The 13,227-nt window shown below is 40.3% G+C and overlaps 1 protein-coding gene across 2 annotated transcripts in view; it reads right to left on the bottom strand.

The window, feature by feature from the left end:
- Positions 1 to 5,870: 5,870 nt before the first annotated feature.
- Positions 5,871 to 13,227, bottom strand: part of grm7 (glutamate metabotropic receptor 7) — a 193,010-nt gene continuing 185,653 nt past the window's right edge. The window contains exon 11 of one of the 2 annotated variants that reach the window (XM_028997654.1): positions 5,871 to 7,727. Coding sequence is in view for 1 of the 2 variants with exons in the window: in XM_028997653.1 (XP_028853486.1) it covers positions 7,678 to 7,727 (50 nt within the window). In the remaining variant the exon portion in view is untranslated. The remainder of the gene's footprint in view (positions 7,728 to 13,227) is intronic. The other variant, XM_028997653.1, reaches the window with a different exon arrangement.

Raw genomic sequence — 13,227 nt, 5'->3', positions numbered from 1 at the left:
TAGTGAAGGACCTCAGCCATTCCAACAATGGACTCTTCTCTCTGCTGCGATCAGGGAAGCGCTTTCGCTCCCTGAAGTCCAACACAGAGAGAATGAGGAGGAGCTTCTTCCCGCAGGCTGTCCGAGCTCTCAACAACAACAGTACATAGAACTCCAGCACTTTCACCTTCAATCACTCTAGACTCTTTGCATAAATCACTTTGCACAAATCACTTTTGCGCAATATCACTTTGCACAAAATCTTTGAGCTTTTTACTTTACTGCTCTTTTTTTTAAACATTGTTACATATATTTTGTGTTAAAGGCGTAAAAGTGTAATATTTGGTTATGTTTGCAATACTTGCAACATTTGCAATACTGTGGTCTATAGCAGTCGTAAAAAGCATTTCACTGCATATCATACCATGTATGACTATGTATGTGACACATAGAATTTGAATTTGAAATTGTTTACTGACTGAACTATTGAAAAAACTTTTCTTTTTTTTTTTTTACAGCAATGACTGCCAGAGATACCGAGGGGGCATGGGACAATCACAGCAGGTGCTCCTGCAACTGATTATGGAGTCCAGATCCATCTCAGCTGAAACCAATTATGAACCAGGACTCCGTGAGGCAGACTCCAGTAGGTGCTGTGACATGATGACTTTGTGGATGCTTAGCTCCTGTAATAAGTGCTAGACAATTTTCATGTGTCGGTGTGTGAGTGTGTGCGTGTTAGACTTGTTTGAAGTACTTTTTAAACAAGTGAGCTTTCAAATGTTTCTTAAAGGTGGTGGTTGTCTTGGCTAGTTGAATGGAGCAGGGCAAGTCGTTCCACCAGCCAGAGACAACAAAGGATTTAAACTCACTGCAAACAGCTACCGGGAGCCAGTGGAGAGAGGTGAGAAGGGTGTATTTCGGCTGATTGAAAATGAAGCGGGCTGCCACATTTTAGACCATCTGGAGGGGTTTTATGGTGACTGCAGAAGCTCCATCCAGGAGAGAGTTACAATAGTTGAATTTAGAAATGACCATTGCCTGGACAAGGAGCTGAGTAGCCTGTTGTGAAAGAAAAGGCCTAATCTTGTGAATGTTGTAGAGAGTGAACCTGCAGGATCTGGAGGTCACAGCAAAATGATAGTTCAGACTCAGTTTGTCATCAATCTAAATTCCAAGGCTTTTTGCAGACGTCGTAGGTGTTAGTAGTAGCGAGCCAATTTGAATTGAGAAGTTTGAGAAGATTTGAAGTTGAGAAGATCAAAATCTCAGTTTTGGATCAATTCAATTGGAGGTGTCGCTCAGACATCCATGCTGAGATGTCCAAGAGACAGGCCGAATTTTTTGTTGTAATAGTGGTATCTTTTGGTGGGAAAGACAAATCAGCGTAGGAGTGATAGGAAAAGCCATGTGATTGGATGTCTGAAAGTTGAGTCATGGCAACTGGACTTTCTTTCTTTAATATAGAGACGTTTCATTCTGCATCCACAGAACATTGTCAATCTGAATTGCAGAATGAAATGTCTCTACATTAAAGAAAAGAAGTCCAGTTTCCATGACTCAACTTTCAGACAAATTCACTTGGATGACTGAGAATCTTCACAAATATGTGATTGGATGATGTGACCAAGTGAGTTGAGTGTATATTGAGAATAGAAGGGGGTCAAGGACAGAGCCTTGTGGAACCTGGTACTCCAGATGTCTCACCTCCCCATGATACCTTGAAGAACCTGTCTTAAACAAGATAATCAATATCAATTACAAATTGATTACAAAATTTTCATTGGTTACAATATTTGAATCAATGAATTTAAAGCCAATCAAATTTAAACGTCTACATTTTTATATGGGTTAAAAATAGATGGACACAAGTTGAAGTACAATGAGTAAATAAAATTGATTCAGTAAATGATTTTGCATAATTAATATATGTTTAATATTTCAGTGTTTCTAATCACTAATATGGACACAAAAAATAGCATAATCTGGGTTAGCTACATACCATTAATCTCATTGATTTGTCCTCAAAAGGGAAATTATTGCTTATTAATTTCAGCATTATCATAATCTTAATAATCTTAATGTCTAGGAAGTAGACAAGGAAGGGTTGGCATCTTCTATAAAAAAGTAGTCTACTCATCATTGTGGTTTTCCGCTTTGTTGCTGCTCATTTTTTCTCTAAATTGAGGTCGGCATGCCTCATTTTTTCTCTATATTGATTGCCTGTCATCTGTTCTTCCAACTGCCTGCCTTCCACCCAACACTGCCTCTCCTCAATCTTTTTGTGTTCTGGACCTTGCCGTTGCTGACACTTGCCTGAAGACTTCTCTATTGCCTAACCAAGTATGTTAGAATATTTTGCTATAAGGATAACCTTTTCAGATGTGTAAAAAAAGTAAAGACTGCAGACTAAATGCTGTTGAGGGCAAATAATTACACTACAGTCATATCATAACCTAAACCCTTAAGATAAGCATGACTTTTAGCAGGTCCATACTTTACATGTTGCAACAGAAGCAATGAATACTTTTTTTTGGCTTTAGTTCAGATAGTCCTAGCCTGAACACTGATACCATTGTTAACACCTATTTTAAACATTATCAAGGGTCTTCGTTTGGATCAGCCCATACAGGATAACCTTCAGTTTCATAGAGCATCAGTGAGGCTCTAGTGAGGTACCCATAGCCTTTTTGTTGGTTCACAACCACTGTTACTAAGCACTGCATTAACAGCAATACTCTACATGACCAGCAGTTGCTCTGATCGAATTTTCTAGCATTATGGTTGTCAAACTCCTCCACATCCTGCTTAGACTCAACACCGTCACCTTATCATGATGAAGGAGTTTGAGAGCCCTAATAATCCTAGGAGCTATGTTGTCTGGGGCACTTGGTGCCCCTGGTAGGGTCTCCAATGACACATTGGACTTAGGTAAAGGGCGAGACAAAGAATGGTTCAAAAGACCTTTCATGGAAAAAAACATCAAAGAGTCAGTGTACCTGGCCCAGAGGGTTAGCGAGGTAACACCCTGATGCCAGGCCTGGAGTTGGGGCCCGTGAGCGAGTGCCTGGTGGCCGGGCTTTCGCCCATGGGGCCCGACCGAGCACAGCCCGAACTGGATACATGGGCTCATCCAACTGTGGACCCACCACCCGCAGGAGGAATATGAAAGGTCCGGTGCAATGTGGATCGTGTGGCAGACCGAGGCGGGAGCTTTGGCCGTCTGATCTCTCTGGCAGGGAAGGAGCTGGAACTTGTGGAAGAGGTTGAGTGGTACCGGCTAGATATAGTCGGACTCACCTTGACACCTAGCATTAGCTCTGGAACCCAAGTCCTTGAGAAAGGTTGCTGGAGTTACTCGGGGTGAGAGGCAGAGGGCTGGGGTTGGTTTTTTGTTAGCCCCAAGACTCTTAGCCTGTTTGTTGGGGTTTACCCCGGGGGACGAGAAGGTAGCTTCCCTGCGCCTTTGGGTCGGGGAAAGGGTCCTGACTGCTATTCGCGCTTATGAATAACAGCTCAGAATACCCACCCTTTTTGGGACGAGTGCTAGATAGTGCTTTCCCCACTATTTCCCCACAATGGGGACTCCATTGTCCTGCTGGGGGACTTCAACGCTCACGTGGGCAATGACAGCACGACCTGGAGGGGCGTGATTGGGATGAACGGCCCCGCCAGATCTGAACTTGAGTGTTGTTTCATTATTGGACTTCTGTGCAAGCCGCAGTTTGGCCATAACAAAGATCATGTTCGAACATAAGGACGCCCATTGGTACACTTGGTACCAGGGCAGCCTAAGTCACAGGTCAATTATTGACTTTGTAGTCTTATCATCTGACCTGCAGCTATATGTTTTGGACACTCGGGTGAAGAGGTGGACACCAGAGGTTAGGGGAGCTGTCAGGCTGAAGAAGGAGGCCTATGGGGCATGACTGGTCTGTGGATCTACAGAAACAGCAGACAGGCACCTGATGGCCAAGCGGGGTGCAGCAGTGGCAGTCACCGAGGCAAAATCTTGAGCGTGGGAGGAGTTCGGTGAGGCCATGGAGACAGACTACCGAGGTTCTGGTAGGTTCTGGTAAACCATCCGGCGCCTCAGGAGAGGAAAGCAGCAACTCGCTCACACTGTTTACAGTAGGGATGGGGAGCTGCTGACTTCGACTGGGGCTATAGTTGGGCAGTGGAAGGAATACTCTGAGGAGCTCCTCAATCCCCCCAATGCGATGAGGAACCAGAGCTGGTATGCCTGGGTATGGACTGTCCAATCTCAGGGGCAGATGCTACTGAGGTAGTCAAACAGCTACACAGCAGTGGAACCCTGGGGGTGGATGAGATCCATCCTGGGAATCTCATGGCTATGGATGTTGTAGGGCTGTCATGGTAGACACGTCTCTGCAACATTGCGTAGGGCAGTTCCGGTGGAGTGGCAGACTGGTGATCCCCGTTTTTAAGAAAGGGGACCAGAGGCTGTGTTCCACCTATAGCGGGATCACACTCCTCAGTCTCCCTGGAAAGGTCTACTCCAAGGTACTGGAGAGGAGGGTCCGGTCGATAGTTGAGTCTCGGATTGAGGAGGAGCAATGTGGTTTTCGTCCTGGCCGAGGAAATGTGGAGCCTTGCTAGGGTAATGGAGGGGGCATAGGAGTTTGCCAAACCAATCCACATGTGTTTTGTGGATTTGGAGAAGGCTTCTGACCATGTCCCCAGGGGCACCCTATGGGGGGCGCTCCAGGAGTATGGGGTAAGGGCCATTCAGTCCCTTTACCAGAGGAGCGTGAGTTTGGTCCGCATAGTCAGCAGTGAGTCGGACCTGTTCCCGGAGAGGGTTGGACTCCGCCAGGGCTGCCCTTTGTCACCGGTTCTGTTCACAACCTATATGGACAGAATTTCTAGGAGCAGCCATGGTGTGGAGGGTGTCGTAGTTTGGTGGTAGGTTTGCAGCCAAGTGTGAAGCGGCTGGGATTTGGATCAGCACCTCCAAATCTGAGACCAAATTATATCTCCAGTCTGGTCTGGGAACGCCTTGGGGTCCTCCCGGAAAAACTGGTGGAGGAGGCTGGGGAGAGGGCTATTTGAGATTCCCTACTTGGGATGCTGCCCCCGCGACCCGGACCTTATAAGCAAAGGCAGATGAGGACACCATTTTCAAGAATAGACTTGGACAGACCTGATCTATTAGTGATTTTCAAATGCAGACTTTGGCTTTTCTGGACTATTATATGCAAACTGGTTTCAGATCTTTAGATATTAAAAGTATTGTTTTATTTCATAATTCTTTGTGTAAGTTCTGATTGTATATTGTGATATATATATTTCTCTATGTTGTAGTCATGCCACTCACAAACTGATGTAAAATAATGTAACATATCAAATGAAAGTGATATAACTTACCATATCTTACCTTATACAATCAGTGACATAACAGTGCTTATATCCAAACCATGACTGAAGTTAGATGAAGTCCTTCACATCCCTTTAAAAGTGAAACTGTGAACATGAAGTTTTCAATCAGGGCCAATGTGGAGTTATGATAGTGTTCCAAATGCAGTGTAGTGTAGTACATTGTTGTTCGCTTTTCAACACAGCAAATAGTATGACTTGTGATTGAGTTCAGATAAGTGAGTGATCGAGGTGCACACATCTTCATTTGCTGACTGAAAATTAGCATTTGTAACAGGACTGCAGTCTTCCTAACAAAAAATTATGACTGATGTACATGACTTTGCTTGAGTCCAGCATTCTTCTGTCTTCAGCATGGGTTATGAAAAGGGACAGCAGGTAAAGCAGCTGAACCACCTAAACAACAGAAAGCAGAATACACCCCAGAACATAACCCATCTGGTCAAAGATATACACAATAAACAAAAGTCTCAATTTGTCTATATCCAAGGTGGCATCTTTATCACAAAACATCAATCAAGTCATTCAGTGTAAGACAACCCCCAACAGACTGGGGGCCTTTACAAATGAAACCATGACAATATTTGACCTTAAAACACATAATTCTACATGAATGATCCAAAAACCTTCCACTGAGGTCTCAGAATATGGACAACTGCTTATTCTGTACCCACTCAACATGCAGATGCTGCAATTGGTCTATTCCAGCCAAGACTGTCAATTCACTTCTTTTAGTACTAGAGTGTGAATCAGTAATGCTAATTGAATAAAAGTAGAAAATTACTTTCTAGGTGACAACTGCAACTGAACAGCATTTTCTAGGTGAGAAAATCATTCCTTGAAAAACACATGGGATGGGCAGAGCTGAAAATGGGACTGCAGTCATCCAGCAGGGGTGCTAGATCTCTGGTGTCTTCACTGTTTTGAGATGATACAGACGTGTTAACAGTTCAGTTTAAAGCAATGACTCCCACCCTAACCTGATCTGAGCCGAAATGTGCCATTAAACATTTAAAAATACTCTCAAATATTTGGTGTGTGGGGGTGACTTTCATGAACAGTGGGATCTTCCTGTGATCAGGGAACAATTAAAGAAAATAACCAAATGGTTTTATTTCATGTTAATACATTCTTGGGACAACACATTATACTTGCATGAGTGGCCAAAACAGAAATGTCTTCCACAATATTGGCACATAAGCTGCAAGGGCAACATGAATATACAAACAGTATAAAACATACATGCTTTTATTATTTTTTATATATATTTTTTTAAATATATATATATTTATCTTTTTCACAATTCCTCCATAGTTGCTGGGCAATAAGAAAAATCAGAGACAAATTAAAGCCATATTCTGCCTTGGGTGAAAATCCAAGAAAGCAGTAAAGGAAGCAGTAAAAAGAAATGGTAAAAATCTCTCCATCAAGAGCAGGTCGACATCCCAGTCTCTTGGTGAAATACTCATTTGACTGATTTTACTCACTGTACTTTGACATCAAACATACTGGGCATGCATTGACAACTGCTACGTGAACACCTTGTTAAATCTACAACACCTTCACGTGGCGCACTCTACATCCCCCTGCTGACATGGCAGCTAGTCCACATCCTCTTCAGGAGAACACCTTCACCTCATTAATGGGAGAAACGTTTCCAACAGAAGAATATGGCTTTAATATAATGTGCATCCAAGAAGCGAAAAATAAACTCAGATAAACAACAAACAAGAATGCCTGAAAAAAAGAACCACACAAAGTTTTACAAGAGTTTTGGAAAACTTGCAATTTTTGGAAGTACATGTAAAGACAAGAAGTAGCCGACCCTCGACTGGTGGGCGGGGTGAAGGAGCAAGGGCATTGCTGCTCACGAGACACAGTGAGGGATGTGTCTGTCCTCCCAGTTCAGCAATACCAGTCAGGGCCTCCACACCAGGAGCCACAACATCTGGCTTGCATTCACACTATGATACGGCAGTGCTGAACATTCTGTTAGCAGCATCCACTTTACCATTTTTTATCTCATGAAAGAAAAACTCAGCATCTCTGTGTGTCTTTTCTCATTTCTTTAGATATTTTTAGTTATTATTTTGTGAAAATACCAGTCAGCCTCCTCAAATGAAAGTTGTAGCCGAGGAGCCGGCCACAGTCCTGATTCCTGTTGTGGGTGGGCAGCACAGCTCAGGGACGCAAGACGTTTTTTTTTTTATTTCTTTATTTTTCTTTTTTTCTTTTATCTTTTGCCAGAGGGGCAGAGACCAAGCATCCTCATTGATCAAACTCCCGCTCTGAAGAAGGCCCTTAGATCACAAGGTCATTGTAACTCACATACTTCTTCTTTGCTGCTGGACCTGGGGACAGGAGGAAGAATTAGTTTTATTTTGGTATTTTTTTCTTTTTACTTTTTCAGAAGACATGAATCATGAAGCAAAATAAAAATACCTACACATCTTCACTGGGTCACATAATTCTTTTGTGAGAATGTGCACTGTATCAACAAACCTTTTAGCAGTCTGATTTCCAGTAAGACCCAGTTTGTTTGAGTATATCAAGTTTAAAACAACTTCCCACATAAAGAATCCAATGAAACAAACAACTGAAGCTCACTTCAGCCTAGGGCTTCATTTTCTAATGGATTCCATTATGTCATTTGTGTGAGAGAGTAACTGAATTATGTTACTAATTACATCATATAAAGATAATTAGTTAACTTTATTTTATTTAAATTACACTTAGGTAAACTGACTGACTGATTGATTTATTAATTGGCTGATTAAAAAGAAAATCTGATCCTAGTATTATTTGACTGATAAAAATAAAACAGCCCTAAAGCCCTAGTCTAAAATTTGAAACGCACACATTTTAGCAGCAACTTAAAAGCGCCCCTGATACATCAACTAATGAACAGAGCACTTTAAATGAATAATTCAGGTATACATTAGCTTTTGCATGCAGTCTATATGAATGTACAATTCTGTGCACTAATATTCCTGGCAGTGGTGATTTGTCCTGGATTCTTTATGGTCTCTTCTAGTGATCCTCCTCAGGATACCCTGATGATTAGCCAGTTCTATTATTAAGGCATTTTTCTATCTTGTTCTCTTTGCTCTGAGCCCCTAAGTGAGAAGAGACCTTTAACCCTACCTCACTAGACTTAACCCCCCCCCCCCCCCCCCCCCCCCACACACACACACACACACACACACCTCCCGTCTCTCCCACAAATCTATCTATCTATCTCTCTCTCTCTCTCTCTCGCTTTCTCTCTCTCTCTCTCACACACACACACACACACACACACACACACACTCCTCTTTTTACTGAACTGTGTTGATTGTCTCCCACAACAAACAAAGAAACTGCTTACATCACGTATCTATGCTGTTATACAAATTTATCACACTACAGCATTAATTCATGCTGCGATACCAAGAGGTCACAGAGGTCACTTTTGCACTGTTGTCACATTTACACACTGGGGAAATCTAAGCATTAAATGTGTTAAGTTTTCAACACAAGTTTTAAAGTGCATGCATTCACCAGCTCACACTCAGACAGACTTGTGTATTTACAGCTGCAATGGTGCGACCTTTAAAGACCTGCAGGTAATTATGTACTTCCTGTAGCTATTGGACTTAATCACAAATTATCACGGCTATTTACCAAGGCATTTTAAGTTCTGCTGGACCCAGAAGTCATTATAAATGTTTCAAGTAAAGGTCAGTGTGTGAGAAAATAATACTGGCTCAAAAGAACTTAAACTCTTTTCAATGTTAGGCCTTCTTGAATGGGATCTTGTAGGGGATGTACTTATTAAGTATTCACCTTCTGTTTAACCTGTGTATTATCTCATGTAAGAACAAATTCATGCATTTTTACATTATTAGCAGATAACTAGGAGTATCTGGAGTCACATTTATTTGATGATGGTATGTGGGGATCAGCACCTTAATTAACAGAGATTTAAAAAAACGAATGATTAAGCATGTATTGTTAATATTCATATAGTGCTTGTGGACTTCCAAATCATTTACCTCTGACCTGTAAAGAAAAAAATGTCTTTACAAGAAAAATCTGAGCCATCAATTCATGTCACAATATGGTTTTCTATATTCTATATCCCGGTCCGCCAAGGTGCCACTGAGGTGCCATTGAGCAAAGTACCCACACACTTCTCCCCAGGCACCTGCTATGGCTGCCCACTGCTCAATAAGGGTGATGGAATAAAAACAGAGGGCACATTTTGTTGTGTGCACCGTGTGCTATGCTGCAGTGTTTCACAATGACAATCAATTCACGTTCACTATATTCATTACATATTTTATTCTATCAATGCTGTTACATTATTTTTCATAAATACACCTAAATACATATGCATACATATGTAAAATTTCTTTCTGAATCATGCTGTGCTATGATTTTCTTTTTTTTTTCCCCTAAAAAATTAAATTAGTTTCCCCACCTGCTCAATAGAGACCCAGCACAACTCTCTCCCACTCCCATGAAGTGCCTGCACTGTAATTATTTAAAAGTGTCCATCTAGAAAATTAAACCTTTAAAGCAAATGTGTATACAAGCCCTAGTCTGCTTCTACTTGATGTTGTTCATGTTTTATTGTTCATAAATGTTGTCATTAATTGTTGCCCTCAATCCATTGGCACTAGTCCCTTTTAGCAAAACAAAAAATACACTGTTTTACAGTACATTTAGCTATAATTTGAAGACCTAGTTTATGCCCTAGTTTATCCCATCCTGTACCATGTAGACACATCACCATAATACAATGTTATTTTCAACCAGTGTATAACATGCGAATATAAGTACAGTACAGCACTAAACAATATGTGAAATCATAAAATCCAAGTTTTCAGCTGTTTCAGTGAGACTCCAGACGCATTTTTTTCTCAAACTCTGACCCAATCAGGCTTTTACTTTACTTTACTTTACTTTACTTTATTTGGCAGACGCTTTTATCCAAAGCGACTTACAATGGGAAGACACCAGCAATTCTCGTTCGATTTCTATAGAATATCAAGTATACAAACTAAGAGCCCTGATAAGGCTTAGACTTGTCATTGAAGAACATGCTCGGAGAGTGTTGGGTGCTAGACTAAGAAAAATTATAATGTATTTATACATTTTGTATTTGTTTGTTAAATGTGTATGCATGTGTATGTGTTAAATTTGTCTGTAATATTTTTGGAATAAGAGGGTTTTCACCTTCTTCTTAAAAGTGGTGATAGTCTCGGCTAGTCGTGTGGAGGAGGGTAGGTTGTTCCACCAGCCAGGGACAACAACGGAGAACAGACATGATTGGAATCGGAGACCCCGTGAAGAAGGAATTTTTAGTCTCCTTTCGTTTGCCGATCTGAGAGAGCGTGTAGGAGTGTATCTAGGTAGTAGGCTCAGGCATCACTGGCTCTTTGTAATTATAACAATTACATTTTCTTCAGGAGAAATCTGTATCCTGAGCTTGCACTCTCTCTGACCAAACAGATCCGATTTCACCTGATGCACCAGTCTGCTGTGTGATAAAGCATCTCTAAGCATAATGACTGCTCCAAAATTCATTATCACCCTCATTCTCTCTCGGCACTAGAGCCTTAAAGAACGCCACGCTATAAATTTCCTAATGGGTCTTGTCTCCCGGATTCATTCTACCAAGCAGACGAAGGAGTGGCACACTTATCAGCCGAGATATCTGCCATGTAGCCCGTCTCTGCACAGTAGCTGTCCTTGACTATGTGAGACAAAGGCAGCTCTCCACCATAATCACAGAAGTATGCAACAATGAAAGAAGAATGAAAATGATCCAGAATAGATTTTAAATCAGGCAGTGTTTATAATTATGACTGACTGACATAATCTGTAATGACAATCAATGAGAGGGCAAATCATTGTTAAATTGGCTATTCAAATTGAGCACTGAAATTGTAACATTTCATGACTCTCTTCAGATAAGGCCCCTCTGTTCTTTCTCAGATTTTACGAAATTAAACAGATCAGAAAGCTTTCAATTTTAAGTTTGTATGTCTATGTAAATAAGTAAAGACTGACATCAGAATGACTTTACTGTGATTCCGTGTTTCGTTACATTCCCAGGTTTAGTCTGCTCCGTCATTTTTTATTGTATTTATTATGCAATGTTTCAAACTAGGCTGTTTTTTTTTTTGTTTTTACTCAGATAAAACAAAAATGTATGTGATTTTATGTATGATTTATGCAAATGAAAAATCTCTATTTATGTCACAACAGTAAGTCACTAATAATACCTGGTAGTTAGAGCAGTCTTTCAGGATGTCCCTTTTTATGCATTTGACTACTTTACCCTGCACTGTAAAAAATGGCTGGAAAAACAATCAAGTAGTGTTTTATTTACACTTATATTTACTAAACTACTAAACCAAACAAAACTGTTTATTTTACAGTAAGTAAATGTTAAAATAATTCTATTTCTATGTGGAAACTCTAGATGACTATAATTTTAACAATGGAAAATTGTACTACTAAAAAACTACACAATACAGGTAAAATTACATTATCACAGTGTTGATCTAATGTTGATCTAATTTGTACAGAAGAAAACTGTATAATCATTTACAAATAAATATGTTATAATTTACAAGCAAGATTGTATGTAAAATATACATACACTAATCAGCTATAACATTCTAACTGAATAACACAAATTATTTTGAGACCATAATGTGTTGTGAGGTGTATTGGAAGCAGTAAATGAGTCTTGTTCTTTTAACAGAGGCAAGTGGCCAAAGCGCGTAACTTTAAAAAGACAGTTGTCTTAAAGGAAGAAGAGGCAATCATTTTAATACTTGCAATGACTGACAGCGTATACTTGTTTATCAGTTTATTTTTTTGTTATTATAAATGATAAAATGGTTGGTAATGTCATTGTATAATATTAAGGCTTTAATGCCAATCTAAATGTAAAAGTGTGAATTTCAGTGTATATTTTACATTCCCGTTTGAATTTCAAACCAGGTGAGATCTGTGTAGTCAAGTTTCCAGGCTGCAGGTTTCTATTTGTTCTCTGATTGGACAACGCAATTATCGCGAGAGCAGCCAGCGATGCAAAGTTGCAACGAGTGGAGCTGGATCTACATGAAGACACAGAGAGTCACGTCTATAACACTGGTAAGCTAATGTCTTTTTTCCTGTGAATCTGAACTATATGACCAATGGTTGTGTGGAAAATACAAGCTTCTCTCTTTAACCGTCGATGCATTTAGCAGTTAGTGTAACGCGTCTCACCGGGCCTGTCTAATTAGCTTGAGACTAAAATCTTCCAGTTTGTTTTTTAATTAACTTTAGTTAAGTAGTAGTTTTTATTGCATTTTGGCAGAGGTTACAAACTTTACTAATATGGCATAATAATAGACAGGTTGTTAGTCTGATAAATATGATAACCTGCCGTTTTTGCAGCAAACCAATAGAGAGTTTGAAGGGTTGTGTTTTACATTGTAGAGTTCATAAAAACAAACCTCATTGTTTTTTCAAATGTGTTGGTGCTGACTGCAAGCAGACATTTTGTACTTATGCAGCTTTTTAAGCTCATTTCTATCGTGTACATAACAGACCTACAGTTCCTGCTATTGCTGCAGCAGTTGTTACAGAATTCAAATGTGCAATTTTGCTGTGTATGCGCCAATTTCACACAGTGAAAGGACTTGTATCGCACTTAAAAGAGCACTTGACATGTCTTTTAAAAGAGCACACGGCCTGTGACGTGTCGTAAAAATACATTCACTGTGAAATCATTTACTGCTCACATGTACAGGAAACATAAAGCATGTTCAGAGGATAGCATAATTGAGATGTACAGTGTCAGGATTG

Source organism: Denticeps clupeoides, chromosome 12, assembly GCF_900700375.1.
Source record: "Denticeps clupeoides chromosome 12, fDenClu1.1, whole genome shotgun sequence".
In the NCBI taxonomy this organism is placed as follows: Eukaryota; Metazoa; Chordata; class Actinopteri; order Clupeiformes; family Denticipitidae; genus Denticeps; species Denticeps clupeoides.
The sequence above is the reverse complement of the archived record's forward strand: the minus strand, read 5'-3'. Positions and strand labels throughout refer to the sequence as shown.